Source organism: Gossypium arboreum, chromosome 4 (assembly GCF_025698485.1).
Source record: "Gossypium arboreum isolate Shixiya-1 chromosome 4, ASM2569848v2, whole genome shotgun sequence".
NCBI classification, from domain to species: domain Eukaryota; kingdom Viridiplantae; phylum Streptophyta; class Magnoliopsida; order Malvales; family Malvaceae; genus Gossypium; species Gossypium arboreum.
The window spans coordinates 3,226,858-3,248,440 of NC_069073.1; the positions used below are offsets into that span (position 1 = coordinate 3,226,858).

At 35.3% G+C, this 21,583-nt stretch overlaps 1 protein-coding gene across 1 annotated transcript; it reads left to right on the forward strand.

The window, feature by feature from the left end:
• The first annotated feature begins 3,811 nt into the window (after window positions 1-3,811).
• Window positions 3,812-15,502, forward strand: LOC108460414 (replication factor C subunit 1). Its single transcript, XM_017759898.2, has 22 exons — window positions 3,812-4,142; window positions 4,432-4,530; window positions 4,873-5,454; window positions 5,535-5,602; window positions 5,867-5,942; window positions 6,023-6,084; window positions 6,174-6,322; window positions 6,743-6,879; window positions 7,092-7,280; window positions 7,391-7,512; window positions 7,621-7,828; window positions 8,463-8,516; window positions 8,951-9,120; window positions 9,800-9,890; window positions 10,673-10,854; window positions 10,955-10,994; window positions 12,115-12,239; window positions 13,107-13,179; window positions 13,912-14,004; window positions 14,081-14,324; window positions 14,885-14,941; window positions 15,049-15,502. The coding sequence occupies exons 1-22, from the start codon at window positions 4,140-4,142 to the stop codon at window positions 15,195-15,197; spliced, it is 2,973 nt and encodes a 990-aa protein (XP_017615387.1). The 5' UTR covers window positions 3,812-4,139; the 3' UTR covers window positions 15,198-15,502.
• Window positions 15,503-21,583: the final 6,081 nt, after the last annotated feature.

The window sequence follows — 21,583 nt, forward strand, 5'->3', positions numbered from 1 at the left end:
TATAATACTTATAAACTGTTCTCACTAATTCACAAGGTGAACTAATCCATAGTATCACTCATAGACATATACCCTCAAGCTTAGTAAAATTTTATATAACTTTAACTCTTCTAGACTTATTTCATGTACATGTCATTCAGCCATAGTTACAAGTTAATGCATTTAACCAAGCCCTTTTCATATTGGACACATAATAAATCATTTCATAAGAAATTTCATAATTTAAGCCTTACCATTCTTTCATGAGCACTAACTCACTTTTACTTAAATACTTACCTTTTCAGTGCTTCAAATAAATACACATACTACTATTCAATCAATAGCTTGGCACTTGCCTAATCATTAAGCAACGACAATAGTTAGTATACTTGCACATAGTACATATAAATTCAATATTGACAAACTTATCTTCTTGACATATCATACTTGGGTTTATTACTCATCACCATATACATAATTTTCTTGTATCAACATATTAAAGATAATCACATATTTTACACGTCACTTTTCAATATATTAAATAAATACCATTTCCAAAACACGTTTCAATATTTATCAATTAATTATCATTATCGAGTATTTAGGATATATATATACCGATAATAACCATAAGTCTTTCAATATTAATTACATATATATACACATTATTCATAGCACGTACAATTCTCATCAATTTACTATCTCAAATAACTTTTCACAATTTAATACACAATCATTTAACAATATCAATATCAATTTCATAAATTCATGATTCATGCATCTCATTTATATAATTCAATTCAATGTCTCATGGCTTTTCTCATCGTGTTCACACATCATTCAACTATAAAAATTTCCATTCATTAACCCATGCTTCATGTATATCATTTGCATAAATTATTTCGCTATTCAATTCCAATTCCAAAATTCACAGACAATATCGTTCAGTATCGATCAATTTTGCCAAATCATTATGTACCCTTATTAACTCTACTCGGACTCGGACAGATACCCGGATCCAACCAGAACACACCAGTTTGACACCCAGTGCCTCATCGGATAATTCGAAGAAATAAGTTGACACCGATTGTCTCATCGGCTATGCCGAAGTAAATTAGTACCCATTACCTCATCGAATTTATCCGAAGTAACAATTTGACACCCAGTGTCTCATCAACTCGAGGTCGAAGTATCCCTGAACTCTTCCAATCCTATGGCATGCTAACTATATCCGACTCAACTCGATACAGTTAACAGGGTATTCAAATCACTTTTTAATTCTCAATCAATTCACAATTCAAATAATCTCACAAACTCATAATTCAATACAATTCAATTCAATTTCAATATTCACATATATCCATAATTCAATTCAATTCACTTTTCAATAACAATCAATATTTATTTCAATTCAGTTAGTCATTATAATCAATATATATATATATATATATATATCAACTTAATCAATATAATTTCAATAAATTCATCACTTGTTAAATTAATTCGTTTCAATATATCCAATATTCAAATATCATAATTCCACATACATTCAATTTAATAACAATCAATATTCCTGCACTGTTATTTTCATGAATTTTATGTATTTATTTCGATAATCATTCATATTTATAAATTTTCCATTTTTTCTTTAACATATAATATAAATAAATACATAATTCCATACATCAATTCAATATAAATATCAAAGTTAGATCATACGAACTTATCTGGGCCTATTTGTAGAATTTGTAGAAATTCAAGGACTAGTCGGTTAATTTTTTTTCCCGTTTATCTTCAGTTTCTTGATCTATAATATAAAATTACTCATTCATTAGCATCTATTTTAATTCTAATTCACTTTACAATTTATACACTTCAAATTTTAAAATTACACATTTACGCCAAATTTTACAAAATTTACAATTTAGTCCCTTATCAATTATCCTATCCATTGAACTAGTTTTCCTTAATTGACAATTTACCTAATTATTTTAGGCTACCATTCAACCATTAATATTCAGAATTTCAATACCACATCAAATTCTTAACTTTTCACAATTAAGTCCTAAAATTAATTTCTATCAAAATCACTAAATAAAATCACCATATAACAAAATTAAAGCTTCAATTCCATGTTAATTCATCATAAACATTCAGCACTCATCAATGATAATTTTAAAATCACCCATAAAATAAAAATTAATAATTTAGATAATTAAATCTAATTACAAAAATCTTAAAAATACAAAATTACAAGAAAAATGCAAGAAATAAAATCAGATGCACTAAAAATATGCAAAACCAGCTTGAGAGCTCTTTCACATGGCTGTTTGGCCGAAATTATGAAGAAGAATGGCCTAGAGACTTTTAGATTTCAATTTAGAATTTAGAATTTTGTTGTATTTACTATTTTGCCATTAAATTGGCTATGTTTTATTATTTTCTATACTTATGCCGCCTCATCTCTTTTCTTTAGGTTTAATTCTCCTTAAGTCCTCCCTTATTTATTTATCAAGCCATTTAATCACTGTTTCTTTAATTAGTAAGTTTTAAATTTAGTCCTTTTTACTTAATTAACTATCCAAACGTTAAAATTTTCTAACAAAACTTTAATACTAACTTAATGACACTCCGTAAATATTTATAAAAATATTTACTGCTCGGTTTATGAAATTGGGGTCTCGATACCTCGTTTCTGAAACTAATTAACCTAATAATTCTTTTAAAACACAAAATTCACTAATTTAAGAATATTTCAAAAATTATACTTAACTCATAAATTATAATTAATAGAATTTTTGAACTCACTCGTCGGATTTAGTGATCTTAAATCACTATTTCTGACACCACTGAAAATTTGGCTGTTACAATTCATTTCATGTGGTTTGGTTGAATGGTCTTGCGGTTGGCTAAATGCATGTATTGATATAAGTATTAGTTGGGTTTGCGTAGGTTTGAATGGCCAAATATGCACCATTCGAGTCATTGGTTTGTCTTGAAGTGAATTGGGTAGTTAAATGGCAAATTTTGTATCACACAGGTTGGCATATGATCGTGTGTCACACACGAACTGATGACACAACCGTGTGACCACTATAATGTAGGAGTCTTTCAAGTCACATGGTTCCCGTTTGTTACAGACCTAGCCACACAACCATGTATCTTCTGGTGAAATTGGTATTTTGGATCACACTGTCACAGTGAGTTACACGGTCTGGGTACATGACTGTGTGATCACTATTTTGCATGATTACCTTTATCTTTTGAAAATATTTCAATTTGATATTTATTTGTGTTTGGGTAACTTAAGAGTTTTCATAAGCTCAAATAAGACTTGAATTTAATTTTATATCATAATATTTAAATGTTTATGACATGATTTATTATTTGAAGGATTTATTTATGATTTAATTGATCTATAATTTTGAAAATATTGCAAACCAATAATAGTTAAATTCTAGGTTGATATTAGAGCATAGGTAAGCTCATATAAGGCCCGAGAAAAGTTACATTTGATGATTATGCATTAAATTTACTATAATTATCCAACTCATGCTTAATCTGAATGTTAATTGTGTATTTATGAAGCAATTCTATTTTTATTTGAATTAATCAATGTGAATTGAATGTGTTTTGTTTCGGCTTTGATTGTAGCTCTTCATAGCCTATGTCTGTAAAATGGACCGGGTGAGAGGTGTTATACCATTAATAGGAGTTTATGATTCATTGATTATAACGTAAGTAATTATATTGTAATTTTTAAAGTTCAGGGACCAAAACTAATTTATTCCCCTTTATAAGTGACTAAAATTAAAATTTACCCAATATGCCTACGGGGTGACACGCCCGTACTGTCCCGCGTACTAATGAATTTAGAAGAATCAGGCTTCCGGGCACTAAAAATGGAAGTAGAGAATAAATAAAAAGAAAAAAAAAGTCCTTTCACTTTCCAGTTTCAACTTTCAAGGAAACCCTACACTAGAAACTAAAGTATCTGCTTTGTTTGGGCAACCCTTTGATAAATTTGCTGTTTTTGAAGTTTCATCTGACAAAATTACGAGTGCATTGTTTGGTTAAACCTACATCGGGTGAAATTTCTCTTGCAGATTGTTTTGAGAAGGTGAAATCCGGAAGAAATTGGGTTTGTTTAAGTATCGGATATGGTAAGTTCCTGAACCTAATTTCTTTCAATTTTAAACATGAACAATGGATAGTTAGGGTTTAAGGGTTTTTTATTTATATTAAAAAAATTGGGCTAAAATAACAGAGGCTTTTTTCCCAATTTTTTTTCGTTATTCGTCAAGAATCGAGTAGGAATTAGGGTTCATATATGAAATGTGATGCTTTTCAGTTATGAGGGAAATTGAGGTTTATATGTAAAACTTAATTTTTAATTATGTTGATGCTTTATTTGTTTTTGTTCAATGGGCCTTACTTCATTGTTAATTGCAGTCGGATATTAGGAAGTGGTTTATGAAAGCACATGATAAAGGCAAAGGCAATGGCACTGCTTCAAATCCGGCAGATGCAGCAGAAACCAAAACAGATTCTGTGAGTATATTTCTTGTCTCATGTATGTTTATTTTGTCCAGAATAAGGTTTCAGCATGATTCTCTATTCTTAGACTTTTGGTATTGCTGAGATTGATTTGAATGAATTTCATGTATTGCCATCTAAAGATTCAATTTAGGCTGTTTCATAGTTCTGGGAATACTGTTGCTCAATCTATACTTAATGGGCTGGCTCCATGTATTAAATCATGTACTTAGAGGAGATGCATGAAAAAAAGCATATGAGCAGATATGGATCTCTACCAGATGTCAGTGGAACTTGGTCTTAAACGTTTATTTTTTAATCTGTTTTTTTTCCCTTTCCATTTTGCAATTAATCAAGGTACCTGGAGGCCAAGAAAATTCTGGCAGAAGGAAAACTAGTAAGTATTTTCCTGCAGAAAAGCAAAAGCCAAAAGATGAACAAGAAAATGAGGAACTTCCAGTCAAGAGAAAAGTTCAAGATGAAAGTAGTGAAAAAGCCCCACCTTCAAAGAAACCAAGCAAAGTCGATGTTGATGATGACTTTGTTCTGCCCAAATCTAAGAACTCTGTCGATGTCACTCCTAGTAAGAAACTGAAGAGTGGTTCAGGCAAGGGTGTTGCACAAAAAGCTGTAGATATTGATGGAAGTGATGAAGATGATGTTAAAGATTTGAAGTCTCCTGTAAAGTCAGGTGGAAAGGTTCGTGGTGGCAGGGGTGCATCAAAAGGCCCAGCTGGCGGAAGAGGCAGAGGTGGTGATATTGACGAAAGTGATGAAGAGGATATTAAAGATTTGGAGTCTCCTGTGAAGTCTGGTGGAAGGGGTCGTGGTGGTAGGGGTGCATCAACAGGATCAGCTAGTGGAAGAGGCAGAGGTGGTGGACGGGGTGGATTTATGAATTTTGGAGAAAGGAAAGACCCTCCACATAAAGGAGAGAAGGTGAAGATATAAAAGCAATTTCTGATTTAATGTTATAGGGGTCTATTGATCTCAGTAACGCTGAATTTCTGTCCTGTCAGGAAGTCCCTGAAGGTGCCCCTGATTGCTTAAATGGTCTAACTTTTGTAATTAGTGGAACACTTGACAGGTATTGTATTTGTTACTGATATTGGTATGCAAGTACTTATTCCACTTGATGTCCTGTGTAAAACTATTCTTGATGCACATGCACATATTTCTTGGCAGCTTGGACCAATAAACAGTATTTTTCTAGGAAGGTTATTATCATTATGATATTTCTTGCAACTATTATTGTGTGTTATTTCTTAAATATATATTTTTCTTAAGAATGACTTCCCTTGATGTTATTGGCTCTTCATGGTCCCATAATCATTGAACTTTGACCTTACAGTTTAGAAAGGGAAGAAGCAGACGACCTAATCAAACGATATGGTGGTCGTGTTACTGGATCTGTCAGCAAAAAAACGGTTAATACATTTTTCTACCTAATAATAGCTTAATTTCCTGGTCCTAATATTTGAGAGTGGTTAATGTTGTCCATCTGCAGAATTATCTTTTATGTGATGAAGATATTGGAGGTCGAAAGTCCTCTAAAGCCAAAGAGCTTGGGTTTGTTTTTTATCTTGTTTGAAAATTTTAGTTTGTATCCTATTGGTTTTTTACTCTTGTTTATGCTTAGTTTCTATTTCTTACTGTAGCACTAAATTTCTTACTGAGGATGGATTGTTTGACATGATCCGTGCTTCAAATCATGGAAAAGCTCCTTTGAAAGGACAGTCAAACAAATCTGCAGTCACCGTTGCTCCTTCTCTACCTAAGAAGAGTCCCCAAAAGACGGAAGTGAAGAGTATGCTCTAAATATCATTTTTTCTTTTTTGCTTCTGGTGCATTATTTTAGTGGTCAACTGCATTTAGCAGCATATATGTTTGTTGTGGCATGACTATTACTTTATAGAAATGGGACTTGCGAAAAGACTTATTCTTTCCAGCCAAAATTTATAATGAAGGCTGATGAATTGTCATTGTTGAATACTATTTGGCAACGTGTAGAATGCATTTGACAGATTATGAGTAGTGGCGTGAAATATGGAGTTTGGTGTTAGAGATCAGTCTGATGCTACTATTGCTGAATATTGTTGTCCTGTATATATCTCTCTGTGAATTGTTTCTATGTTGTTTTCTCATGGATGGACTCTGAATGCCATTAATTTTATTTTAAGCGCATGGTCTTAAACTTATCTTACTTCTTGCATTGACAACTCTTCAGCAACATTAACCAAAAGTCCGAGTCCAAGTGTCTCATCTGCCAAGAAAAGAGAGCAACCAGTCCAGCATTCATCTCTGCCATGGACTGAAAAATATAGGCCAAAAGTTCCAAATGAAATCACTGGGAATCAGTCACTGGTATGAGTATGTTCTGCCATTGTTTGTGAGTAGTTACATTATGATTTGTCTTCAGAAGTTTAGTAGCCGTATTGTTTACATGTGCAGACATATCTGATGGCCGTTGATATGGGGTTTTGATTTACAAATCTTTGTCGAGGAGTCCTGAGTCTGAGTGACTGATCATATGGTAGAAGCATTCTCATTATGATCTCTTTCTGTCATGGCTGCAGGTTAAACAACTCCATGATTGGCTGACACAATGGAACAAGCAATTTCTTGGTACTGGAAGCAAGGGAAAGGGCAAAAAGCAAAATGATGCTGGTGCTAAAAAGGCTGTTCTATTAAGTGGAACACCTGGAATTGGGAAAACTACATCAGCAAAGTTGGTTAGTCAGATGCTAGGTTTCCAGACCATTGAGGTGAAGTTTATTTTACCCAAATAAATCTTGATTATTAGTTAAATTCTGATTACACTGCACAAAATTTATATACCCTTTCTTGCTTTGTATCCTTTGTGTGTGTCATATAGGTAAATGCTAGTGATAGTCGTGGAAAGGCTGACGCCAATGTTTCTAAAGGAATAGGTGGAAGCAATGCAAATTCCATAAAGGAACTAGTTAGCAATGAAGCCTTGGGTGTTAATATGGATCGGTTTGTTTTTGTGCTTCTTCAGTCCTGCATCAGTACTGCACAGGAAATTTTTAATCCCTTCTCAATTATTTTCTCACTTGAGCTATAAACTTTTAATGGAAATTGCAGTTCAAAACATCCAAAGACTGTCCTAATTATGGATGAGGTGGATGGCATGTCTGCTGGTGATAGAGGTGGCATTGCTGATCTTATTGCTAGCATAAGGATTTCCAAAATACCAATCATTTGCATCTGTAATGACCGCTACAGTCAGAAACTGAAGAGCCTTGTAAACTACTGTTTGCTTCTCAGTTACCGTAAACCTACAAAACAGCAGGTAATCTTTGTTATTACTTTTATAGATGTTTCTTTTGATTGCGGCCTATTTTTTGCTCTGAAGAGCCAATATGCACTGTGTTTTACTAAAATTAGTGCAAGCCTATTTCTATGTTGCTGAGAGCACCAGACTTTGCTGGTTATTTCAGCCAGCTGTTATTATTGTTGGTTAATAAACAGTTTTTGTTTATTAACACTATTTTTTCAGTCCAGTTTTTCTGTTGAGTCCCGTGATCTGTTAAACAAATATAAACTCATACAAGTCTATATTAGTTAAATGTGTCTAAATTTTGTGTGCATCAGTGCATGTGGCATGGATGTGGACTAGGGTTTTTAACGAAGTGCCTGTTGAATAGCAATCCCTCTCCCCCCCCCCCCTCCCCAGGGTGCGCAAAAAATTAACAATATGAAGTTTCTTTCTTATAGCGCTTTTGTTTATTTGGGGGATCACGGGTGGGGTTCTCCATCATCGTTCCAGTTTCTAGCTCTGAACTGTATGCAATTTAATGCATTTATATGAAGTTTCCTTTCTACACAAATTAATCTTGTTTCTTTGGGGGCTTAGGGGTGGGATTCTCCCTTCTGAGAAGACTATCATCATTCCAGTTTCTAACTTTGAACTTTATGCATGACAGATGGCAAAGAGATTAATGCAAATTGCAAATGCTGAAGGTCTTCAAGTTAATGAGGTAAAAATCACTCGGAGTGTATTCCTGTTCCATTGCTGTTCCAAATGGTTTATGGTATAAATTGAGTCGTGATTTAGTGATGGACTTACTGGATTCTGGCTCAATGAACTCTCTCTCTCATTTTGGTTTCGAGATAATTTGTCTACTAAGTTTTGGAGAAAGTGTAATCTAAGGATTTTGGCATGTGTTAAGTTGGGATAAATTTACTTTTGGAAGCTCAACACCTTTTCTGTTTTTTGTATTCCTCATTCACTGTTAGGTGTATAGCTGCTGCTCTTGTAGTTATGATTATACTTCTTGTTACCCTCACCTAAGATCTGCTATGTTCTCCCTCCAGCTCTTCCTCCGCCACCCCCTTCCCCTTCACCAAAGAAAAAAAAAGGAAAAAAAAGGAAAATAATCTCTTTTTTTTTTTTTTAATTTTAATTTTCCAGATTGCTCTTGAGGAACTTGCAGAAAGAGTGAACGGAGACATTCGTATGGCCCTAAATCAGTTGCAGTACATGAGTCTGTCCATGTCTGTTATTAATTACAATGACATAAAGCAACGCCTTCTTAGCAGTTCCAAGGATGAAGATATTTCCCCCTTCACAGCTGTTGATAAGTATGAACTAAGAGCTTATAAGTTTTGCTGGGTGTTGCTCTTTGATTGATTTTTCCTAGATATGATTTCTCTTACTGTCATTTTCTATCTAAAATGGACTTTGGTCTCTTCTGATAATCATCTCTCCTCCCTTTTGCTTCTCTCTTACTGTTTGATCATGTATAGAGATGATGTGCCATATTTGTTACTGAGCTACTTAATCATGGATGTAGCCAATCCTGTATTTTCTCTTAGTATTTATCTCCCTTGTCATTTCCAATAACTCAATGGTTTTGGCAAGTGCAAATTCAAGTTTTACGGATCACAAAATCCTTTCACAAAATAATCCATCTTTTTGTGGTTCATTGGTTTGGTGATGTAAAATTTATAGTTTTGGTGCCTCACAATTATGTCACCATTAGGATGTATGTTATTCGCTCAAGCATGATTTATTGATGAGTTTTAGAATTTTCGTGTTTGTACTTGTCAATCATTGAGAAGAATTTTAATACAATCCTATTAAGCTTTTTCCTGTCAATTGAAATCCCTAATCATGAGGCATTTATAAATGTTCAATTGCGCTTGCAGATTTAATGATAATTTGGTTTTACCTCTGTTGAAGCTTATGGTAACCAATATGTTGTTAGTTACTAATCTCTTTCTCCCTCCTCATGTCTCATCTGAATCTGTTGTAATTTAGGCTGTTTGGTTTTAATGGTGGAAAGTTGAGGATGGACGAAAGAATTGATCTAAGCATGAGCGATCCTGATCTAGTCCCACTTCTTGTTCAGGTTATGCCTTTTCTTGCTTGTCTCCATAAGTTTGGATGCTATTATTCATTTATGAAAGATCTTCCTGGAGACCTCAAACGTATTATGTTGGGATTCTCTGAATCAATGAAAAAATGTAGAAAACTTTAGTGCCTTTGTTTGCTGGCCCTATTTCCATGTATTTTAGCTCTATTGATTGATCATTTCTAATTCTATGGTATTTCTTAGAACTTTCGAGACTATAAATAGTATCTGGAAGATGGTAGTAAATCAAATAAAAGTACAAAGGTTTGTCTAGAAATGTTGCTTTTCATTTGTCCATTATATGGTTTTAGGTTGAGTAGGTGTTCTTTTTGCTATGACTATAAACACCACAATACCATAGTGGCCCTTATGAAGGCAGGATTTTTCCTTGGTCCTTAGTTTATCTACTGGAGGACTTTATGCTCATTTTAGTTCCTGTCCCGGAAGTGGTTTCCAACTTATGCATAATTTTGGGTGTTGGTTTGTAAGATTTCCCTTGCGTTATGAGCTCTGTTACTAGTGTGCCCTACAGCTGAAGATTAGAGTTCTTAGCTTGAAAGTTGCACACTGTTCTTTCCTCTCTACTGTGCTAGTATTTTCTAGTTTTTGCTAGTTCGTTTGCATTCTTTTGTGTACACTTGTTTGATTAATTGTTCTATGTTTTTGTTTTGCCTAAACCATTATTTTCTATAATGCAATACTTGCATGTATGGTGAGACAGTTACCTGTTGCTCATGTTGCAACTACTTTCTAATTGTTGGTATTTTTTCTACATGCAGGAAAATTATATCAATTATAGGCCCAGTTCAATTGGTAAAGATGACAGTGGAATTAAACGAATGAACTCAATTGCCCGAGCTGCTGAGTCTATTGGTGATGGTGATATAATAAACGTGCAGATTCGAAGATATCGACAGTGGCAGCTCTCACAAACTAGTGCCCTTTCATCATGTATCATTCCGTATGTGTTGTTTTCTTCAGGCCTTAAAACTATCAAGAGCTCTTCAAATTATTTTCATTTTTCTGTGTGATATATATGTGTGTATTTTTTGTTTCATCAGTGCTGCATTGCTACATGGACAAAGGGAGACGCTTGAACAGGTGAATATTATCATGAAGGTTCTTGATTCTAGTTATAACTTTGCCATAATATTTTCCAGTTCCCTTTTTAAAAAAAAATGAACTTGTTTGTTTTTACTGTATGCTTCTTACAATGTTGACAAGTACTGTATGGAAGGTGCTTTAACATCTATTTTTCTACTAGGCGTAAATAAATTTTCAATCCAAAATATTGAATTGTTCTATGTGGTTTTAAGAAATCTGATCATGGCTAACTCAGTTTTTGTCCTTCGATGACTGATATGCTTATAAGGTTTCATTTTGTTCCCAATCCCGTATTGCAGCTCCGTAGCTTTTGTTTTCATTGTGTGCTATTCTATCCTCTTATTGTTTTTCTTGAAAGGAATCCAATGCCTAAACAAGATGATTATGACTTGACCAGTGCCACTATCTTCTAAGTGATTTGAGCGTGGATGTGTTTATTCTCTTCACTTCAGATCATATACTCAACCGTTGCTTAGAAACCTTCTTACAGAACAACCTAAACTTCCATTGATACCTTTGAAAACAGCAGTCCAAACCAAATAATCTGCATACAGCTACTCCTGTCCTGACCCTAGTACAGAAGCACCCCTAAAATATGTTACATTAAGATTTCTCTATTATAGCTTGACATACGCTAAAACACAACTTTACCAAACAATGAAGAAAATTAAGGCAAAACTGTAGCACCCATGTCTTAAATCCCAGTCGATCACAATTAAGAGAATTAAGAGGCATTATCTGATCAGCATGTAAGGTCCTACGCTTCTGCCTTGGAGGCAGCTAGAGTCTCGAGGAGAGAAAAGGGACACAATAAAATACTGTTTGGCAACTCTTCTTTGGTGGCTTCTTTTGATTTCACTTTTGCTACTTGTTCTCAGGAGTCTGTATGTACTAGGCAGTGTTTGATGCATTAGAATTCAAGGAAATTGCTACTACATGCTTTTACAAAATTGCCTCCATTAGGAATAAAATCTCAAAGTTCTTGTCATTTTCTTGTTCAGATGCTTAGAGTAGAACCTTCTGTGATGAAGCTTAACTTTTAGCACTTTTATTAATGATGATTTCCTGCTGAAATTTAGATAGGTCCTAATATTCAAGGCTTGTGTCATATTTGCAGGGAGAACGCAATTTCAATAGATTTGGTGGGTGGCTGGGAAAGAATTCAACCATGAGCAAAAATTATAGGCTTTTGGAGGATTTTCATGTTCATTTCCTTGCTTCTCGTGAGTCTTGTTCAGGAAGGTAATTCATAATTTTGTTTTATAACTATCGTGAGTTTTTAACATTTTGGGTTGTGTTTGCTGAACACATAATACAAGGCATGCTAGCATCACTTAGATTTTATTATCCATATCCTCCATTGATATGCATAGCTGAATCTTTGATAAGTTATAATAAACTTGAATCATCATTAATGTTTTGTTTTTCTTGCCTCATCATTTATTGCATTTGCATAGCCAATTTTGATAGGTAAATTAACTGAAGCAGAGAGCCTACTACTGAAGTCTGACTAGTTCTACTTTTCAGTGCAACTGCTGGCATACTGAGATGTACTGACGCAGATGTTTAATCTCATCAGTTTTATTTGCTAGCTTGATGATCTAACAGCCCTGACAAAAACCAAAAGATTCCCATACTCATTTCAGAAAATGCCCTCCCATAATCTGGTTATGTCAATCAGTTAAAGGAGATAACATTGATTGACATTTTTTTAATCAGAACTTTTGTTCTAAGTTTTACTCTGTCGCTAGCTTGATTGATTTTTAGGCATTGGCTTTCAATATTTGAGTCTTATTGTGTTCAGAGAGATAGAAAGTGACAACTGAAGAACTCAAATTGAATTTATTTGCTCATTTCCCACATTCATCTATGTGAATGTTCATGTCTGCTTATAGATTTTTGCATGCTTGTGTCAGAGTCATGGCCTTAATAAAAAATATAGTACTCATTGACAAGAACCATAAGAGGATATTGAAAGAAGAAGGCAGCTTATTCTAGGTTTCATGTTATTTTTACTAGTTCCAACATCTATTACACCTGAGATGACTACCTTGTCTTTGTTGATTTATCCTATGTTGTATAATGTTTTGTGTACTGTAAATGATACAGAGAAACTCTTCGACTTGAATATCTCCCAATTCTTCTGAAAAGATTGACCAATCCGCTTCGAGACATGCCTAAGGTTTGAAGCTTACATTTTTCATTTGTATGGATTTTATGTAAGACTAGGACGTGCCTTGTATGACCAGTGCCCTATCATCTAATCCATTTCATGCCTCTATTTTGGGCATGCAATGAACCACTAATGTTATTTGTACTTTGCCTTTCTGAATTATATAAAAGCAACTTATGAACTCTTTGTTCTCCATTGGTTTTTATTACTCTAAATGGACATAGGTTACTCTTATCCACCCTTTCTCCCTCTCTACCTCTTTTTATAATTTTTATTGGCTCCTTGTTTGTTGAATTTGCATGTTTGAGAGATGGGTGGAATGGGGAAGGGGCTGTGTTCAGCACTCTTTACAACTATCGATTGGTATCCCTTGCTGTGAATTTTGTTCATTGGAACCTTTGACCACCTCACAATTTGCTTTGCTGCTATTCTTTTGCTTCTGCATGATGCCTGATTCGTGGGCCTGAAGAATTAGTTTCCATACTCTCCTTTACCTATTGCATCTCTAATTTCCTAGTTTCATTTATTTTATTTCTGTTCATCTGTTTATTGTGATGCATGTTCATTATTTATCTTGTACCCGTGGCTTCTCCTGTTTCTGTTATATTTTGTTCTTCCATTCATTGTGGTTTGTTGGTGTATACAAACATCTGGATATGTTTGCAGTTGCCCTTTGTGCCTTGTATTTATTTGAAGGGTTGCTGTTTTAAAGTGTTTCCATTTTTCTCTGATTTGGAGCAGGATGAAGCTGTTAAGCAGGTTTTAGAGTTTATGAACGCTTACTCAATAAGCCAAGAGGATTTCGATACAATCGTGGAGTTATCTAAATTCCAGGTAACTCTACTTCTCTATATAACATGCATAGTTTGTTTGGTTGGTTGGGTATTTTTTTTTAATAATTTGTGCTCAGGGCTATCCAAATCCAATGGAAGGCATTCCATCAGCTGTCAAAGCAGCACTGACAAAAGCATACAAGGAAGGAAGCAAAACACGAATTATACGAGCTGCAGATTTAGTAACTCTTCCTGGAATGAAAAAAGCCCCAAAGAAGCGGATTGCTGCAATTCTAGAACCATCAGATGATGTATTAGGGGAGGAGAATGGTGACGAATTGCCAGAAAATGATGAGAACACTTCAGACTCAGAGGACTTGGGTAATTACTTTTGTTGAATATATGTGTCAAGTCATTTCACATTTACTCACTAAATTTCCCATCTTTCTATTATGCCCTTAGCAATGTCTCACTTGTTTTTAGCCTCATTTGATCTGACATGATATTGCCAGAGGTCTCTCTACTTTCCGATTATAAGAAAAGTTATTTGTTTACAGACTAAAAGTAATAAGAGAGATAAAATGGAAACACACATACTTTCGAACCTACTAAAGTGGCAGGGGAAATATGTTATACTGCTTACTAATGCGAAATAAAGTGGACAAGGACACTGGGTTTATCATTGTATCAGGGAAAATTGCGATGCTATTGGCATCGAGGTGAAAGAAAAAAGTTGGTTAGTGTGGGTGTAGAAAGTTTTTTGGTTTTTTACCTCTGTGATGTGTATTGGGCTCCACTAGGCCTTGATTGTATTAGGGGTGCTGCTGTCGGCCATTTTGTAAACCCGCCCCCATAAGATAATCTAGATCAAAAGTCATGATCTTATGGGTGAATATGTTCATTAAGTAATTATGTTTATGCCTTTTGACTTGGCACACCAGAAGGTACTACCAATGGTGAGAAGCTGCAGGCCGAACTTCAGAGTTTGAATTCGAAAGGTAGCTGATGTTATCTCATCCTTTTGTTCTTGATTGATAAGTTATTATTATATTACCCGACCTCACTAATTAATCATTTTTTAAATATTTTGCATTGTTTTATCCAGGAATCGAAGTACAAATGGAGTTGAAAGGGACAGGGAATTCAAGTGCTAAGAAGGCGCCATCTGGTAGAGCAAAAGGTGGTGGTAGGGCCGCATCTGCAGAAAAGAAAGGTGGGCGTGGCTCGGGAGCTGGTGCAAAAAGAAAAAGGTAAGAAGTGCGTATATGTTAGAGTGGACATTTTACAATTTTGGCAGTGTTTATAAGCAGTGTAAGTAGTATGTCCCCTCAACGGCGACGACGCCACCACTTCTGAAGTCTTCGATGTTGGTAGTGTTTTGGAGGAGAACACTTTTCCTATTTCTATGGGGTTTGTTGCAAAACTGTTTGTGCCCATTTGAGTATGTATGTGTGTTTGTTATGAATTGGTGAATTGGGCAACACATACCATTAAAACCATCATTATGGATGAAGGCCCAAATGCACTTTTTTAAGTCAAAGAAGCCCAACCTTAGTGAATCCCTGATGTTTTACACACTGGCATTCTTTTGCACTATATTCGTTTAATCTGAACCTCCAATTTCCTGACTTGTTTGGTAGGAGTATTAACATTATAATATGCCTCTCAATCTGCTTATCAACAATAGTCATTTGTCCACTTTAAGAGGTCATGTAAAGGTAAAGAGTATTATTGTTTTTCGAACATGTTTTAGTTGATCAATGATTTTTAGTCACCAACCCTTTTGATTAAGGGAGGCATTTTACTTATTTTAAAGAGGTATTTTTCATTTGAGTTTCTCATCTTATTTTAAGTTTTGAATTTAGTTTAGTTATTCTGTCCTGAACAAGTTATTTTACTTATATAATAATTAAGCTCTTCTTTCTGTAAATAAATTAACATTATTGAGATGATAAAATTTTATCATGTAATTTTATGAAAATAATGTGGCATGTATATATTTAAAAACGAAAACTAGAGCTATATTGTAGATTTTTCAAGTCAAGAAATGAAAAACATGAGTTATAGGGTTGTTTTTTTTTATATTTTATCTATATGTATAATTTAACTGTCTTTTACTATTTATATAGGTTTGGAGAAATTATTGAATTGATCAATATAGTCCTTTTTTTATATTATTGAAATTATCATTTAAAATGTTATTTTTTTATATTAGAAGTTATACGGTTTGAACTCGTATCAATTGAGTATCTTACATAAACTTTAACTTTAATCACTATAACGTGCAAGTCAAGACAATTATTTTATAGTGATACATTTAAAGTCACTCTAAAAATAAATGTCTTTTGGTTACTCTAAATTCTTTTTCTCCTTTTTCTCAATTTAATCACTTTAATTAATAGTTTTAATTATTTTTGTATCGGAGGAGTGGCGGTCGATCTGCGCAAGAGCGCTTGATCAGTGAGCTATTACGCACTCTTTCAAGGGTAGCTGCTTCTAAGCAAACCTCTTGGCTTAATTAATAGTTTTTTGATAATCCACTAATAAGGTGACATATTAGCTGATTAAGCTAAAATTGAGGTATTAATTATTCCAAATTGAGGTATTAATTATTGTTGCCACTCCACAAACTTCTCCTTCACATACTTATCCACTGTTAGGAAAATTGGTGACAAGGATGGCGACGTTAGAAAAGATCCTTCGCCAAGCGCTAATAACCGCTCACGAGGAAGGAAGCATCGCTGCTGTTGAGTGACAACGAGAGGACATCGACTAATTTTTGGTAGCGCGTTTCATACCAGTTAGAAAGTAAAATCCGAGCAACCCGTTTCCTAACAAACCTTGTAGGTGGTAACACGAGAGTGGGTTGCTATTTTGCTAGCTTATCCAAGGAGACTAGCGTTGGCAACATGAGATCCAACGGTAGTATTCTCAGGATTTTAGTAAAAGAACTATGTCAAAGAGCGCAATGAGTTATTCTGAAGTTTAATACAGTCAAATAAGTTACATGTTCACTGTTACTTTCTTACGGTTTCGATTCGAAAGGTTTTATCTTTTCCCAATTCTTAAGGGATGGCCAACTTGAGCTTCTGGTTTAGGGTGGCAACTCCTCAACTAATGATAGGCTTGATGACATGTTCATTTTTATGCCATGTGTAGTATAGTAAAGAATCTGAAAACTAAGCAATGGTCGATGGTGAGGATTACAAAAGTAATGTGTGGTTTTATTTTCTTCTAAAAATGCTACCAACAATATTTGAAATTCACCCTCTCGAGGTTTTAGAAAATTACGGTTATTTTTTTTTTGAACTTCACTGTCTTCTTACTTGACCTAATAGGATTGAAAAGTTCTTTTATTAATCCAAATAAATGTTTTCAGAATTGGACCGATCGATCGAATCAGGAACCTATTGAGGTTTTGGTTCATAGAGAAGGGTTGAACTAATTAATCGAGTTAAAAGCAACAATTGAATAAATTTTCTCTATTTTTTTAATTTTTTAATTTTTTATAATTTTTTAATAATTTTTTAATAATTTATTTAATCAAAAACAGACTGACTCCCAGATTGCATCTCTCCAATGGCTAACCTAGAAACAAATATCCTTAAGGATCAGGCTAAAAATCAATCCCAAAATATTAACCAAACTCAAGCAAATAAAAACTTTTAAACCTACTACTATGACCCCTACAAGTATTGTGCTCAGCCATATCCGTACTAGCAAATATATTACGAGGCCTATCCAAACTTGCACAACCCAAAACAAGAACGCTAGCTCTCAACAATTCCTAGAGCCACAACAACAGTTCAAGAACAATTCAAGCAGTTTCAAGAATTCCAACCACAACTACAACAAACATACCGCAACCCAGAGGGAAGCTAACTTAGTTCATAGGTAGACACAACCATGGGTTATGCCACGGTCTGTTATTTAGAGTGTTGTTCCTAGAGGGAAGCTAACTTAGTTCATAGGTAGACATAACCATGGGTTCATAGACCAAGAAGAAACCCACTATAGGCAGTTTAAAGCTGAAGGAAAGCAACCTGCGTGGGAGCATTATCAACGTGATAGTTTGGGGGCCAGAGAAATGGACCCCCTCTCTTAAAAGGACGGCTAGCTCATGAAGTGTTTTGTCTATAAGTACAACAATAAATAAAGCTCGCCCGATGAATATTGGAGGGTAACTTTTGAAAACATGGATGCAACAATGGTTCTAGATGAGACGGCCAATGATTCATTGTCAGTAACAACTTGGATATGTGATTTTGATGTAGAGCAGATTTTAATCGACAGTGGTAGCGTGGTAGAGGTCCTACATTGGAAAGCTTTTTAGCAAATGAGTCTTTCAAAATCACAGTTAGGAAGATAAAGCCCCATCTATGGCTTTCCTAACCAACCGAGGCATAGGGTTCCATTATCCTACCTATAACCAAGGGAGATAAGGACCATACAGTGACAGTTGATGCAAAGTTCTTAGTGGTAGATCAGCCTTCAGCCTTCAACACTATTGTTGTGAAGTTAATTTTGGCTACCCTTTAGCTTGACAGGCAAGTTCCCCACCCCTCGATTAACGAGTTACATGAAAGTCAACCAACAAATAGCAAGCCACTGCCATCTTTTGTCTTTGCAGTTGTCAGAACAAGGGATCTCTTCGAGACCAGGTGGAAAAACCCGTATAAACATTGACAATCAGGTGAATCTCTTGGACAAGGCTACTCTCAATTTAGAAAGCCAGGATATGGGTCCGAAATTAAGCTTGTATAAAGCAAATTTCGTCGAGTAAACCGACAACTTCCCCCTTTTTGAAGGTGAAACAGATAAAATAACCAAAATTGTTGCTAGGCTCCCAAAACTAGAAAGGAGAGATATGATGAGGTTTCTGATGAGTAAATGCAAACGTCTTTGCATGGATTGCCATAGACATGACAGGTATTGACCCCTCGATGATTCTCCACTCATTAAATGTCAACGACTCGACAAAACTTGCCAAGTAGAAAAAGGGAAATGAGAAGATACTCCTCTACGCTAGGTTTAACCAAGAAGTGATGTATCTTGATTAGGGTTTCGAACGTGGTGATGGTTAAGAAGCCCAAAGAAAATTGGCAGATATGTGTAGATTTCACCAACCTGAATAATGCATGCCCAAAGGATAGTTTCCCTTTGCCCTTCATCGACAGTTTAGTCGATTAGATTATTGGCCATAAATATATGAGTTTTAAGGATGCATTTTCAAGTTACAACCAGATCCAGGTAGACCCCTAGGACAAGGAGAAAACTTCCTTTATTATAGAGGATGACTTGTTCTGTTACAAGGTGAAGCCTTTTATATGCAGAGATATGATGATTAAAAGCACCACTATGGAGTAACGCCTAAAGGACCTATAAGAGGTGTTCCAAGTTCTTCGAGGATATAGCCTGCGTCTCAACCTTGCGAAATTTGCCTTTGGGGTTGGACTAGGAAAGTTCCTGAAGTTTTTAATTTCTAGAAAAGGAATTGAAGCCAATTTAGAGAAAATAACAATTATTTTGGAGATGAACCCCCCCCCCCCCTTCGAACAATAAAGGTGGTGCAACGACTAATAGAAAGAGTAGTAGAAAGATTGAGAAAATTATCTTCGCCTTGGTTATATATAGCTGTTAGAAAGATTCTGCAATACTTTTAGGCCTACCCAGTCATGGTCTTGTCGGATCAAACCTTAAAGGAGGTATTGCAGAGAATTGTTTCTTCAAGAAGAATGGTTAAATGGAGCATTGAGCTAAGCGTGTTCAGACTAGATTTCCTATTAAGGAAAGCTATTAAAGCTTTAAGCCCTTGCAGAATTTGTTGCAAAATGTTCCTTCTCTCAGTTAACAGTGGAAAAAGATCAAGCTATGGTGGAAAAGGGCACCCTTTGGGTGGAAAGGAAACCAAGTAATGCAAGTGAAGAGAACCCCTCACCTGAACCTCGGTGGACCCTATTTGTGGATGGGTCTGCTGGGAAGGATGGTGTTGGCGTTGGAATCTTGCTTGTTGACCCTTAAAACAATGAATGACACGATGGATTATCTTTTGGGTTTAATGATTTTATAATGTGACTTAAACTGGATAGCCGACTTGGGGTACAAAATATCTAGGTGTATACAAACTCTCAGCTAGTGACCAAGCAAGTGATTGGGGAATATGAAGTAAATGAGTCAGTGTTAGCCAAGTATCATTAGCAGTTTATTGGTTGTCGTGTAATTTTCAAACCATGAATCTACAATAGATAGCTCAGAGTGAAAATTCTCGAACCGATGCATTGTCCAAGTTAGTGGCAGTAATAGAGATCCAACAAAAAGGCAAAATCTTACTAGATCGTCATGCACATTCGAGCTAAGACTAACAAAAAACGTGTTGCATTGATGAGGGATACGATGCTACCAAAAGTTAAATTTTAGGCCGAAAGGGTAAAGTTGAGAAATAAAGTGGCGCTCATAGATGAAGTCTTGTATAAGAAGAGCTTTTCCCAACCCCTTATCTAGTGCTTAAGTCCCAATGAAGCAAACTATGTCCTTCGAGAGGTTCATCAAGATACTTGCAAGCATCACATGAGAGGAAGATATCTAACTAAGAAATTTCTAAAGTAGGGCTATAATTGGCCAACCATTCATAAAGAAGCCTTGAAAATGGTAGTGAAGTGTGAGTCGTGCCAAAAATTCGCTTCCATACCTCATCCACCTGCAAAATCATTGCAAGCCATCTTAGCATTTGTCCATTTACTACTTGGGGAATGGACATCCTTGGTCCTTTCGTAAAGGTTGTAGGTAGGAAAAAAATTCATAATAGTCACTGGAATATTTCATAGTGTTGAAGGAAGTGGAGTTGTTTGCTGCTATAACAAAAAGGCAGATTGAGAACTTTGTCTGGAAGGTAATCATATGTAGGTACGGTCTTCCGCATGTCATCAATACTGACAACGACTTACAATTTCAAGGGAAATTTGAGGAGTTTTGTCAAAGCCTCAAGATTACAGCAGCAAAGAGTTCAGTGAAAACCCTTCAGAAAAATGGGCAAGCCGAGGCTACAAACAAAAAGATCTTGATCTCTCTCAAGAAGAAAGTAGGTGAGGCAAAAGAGGCTTGGTTGGAGGAGCTGTTTGGGATATTATGAGCCTTTTGAACCACTTCACATACTAGAACAGGGGAAACTCCCTTTAATCTAATGTTTGGAAGAGAGGTCGTGGTCTCCACTGAAATCCTAATCATCTCTTTTAAAACTGCATACTATGAGCCACTTCACATACTGGAACAATGGAAACTCCTTTTGATCTAATATTTGGAACAGAGATCGTGGTCCCCACTGAATTCATAATCAGCTCCTTTAAAACTGCACACTATGAGCATGGTCTCAACGAAGAAATGCTTTGAGCCAACCTTGACCTTTTGGAGGAAAAAAGAGAACAAGTTGAAGCCAAGTTGGCTGCAAGAAACCAACAGGTAACCGACAAATAGAATTCCAATGTTAGAAATAAACAATTCCAAGTGGGTGATCTGGTAACGAGGAACATAGAAGTAAGCTTCACACCAATTCAACGAAGAAAAATGGCTCCCAATTGGGAAGACCTGTACAAGGAGGTCAAGAAGGTGGCTTCAAAGCTTAAAAGTTAGCTGATATGAGAGAC

Bases quoted from the DNA above. Each gene is read 5' to 3' on its own strand.
- LOC108460414 (XM_017759898.2), top strand. The intron at 10,995-12,114 runs GTGAATATTATC...TCATATTTGCAG, and splicing joins AAAGGGAGACGCTTGAACAG to GGAGAACGCAATTTCAATAG. The intron at 12,240-13,106 runs GTAATTCATAAT...TAAATGATACAG, and splicing joins CGTGAGTCTTGTTCAGGAAG to AGAAACTCTTCGACTTGAAT.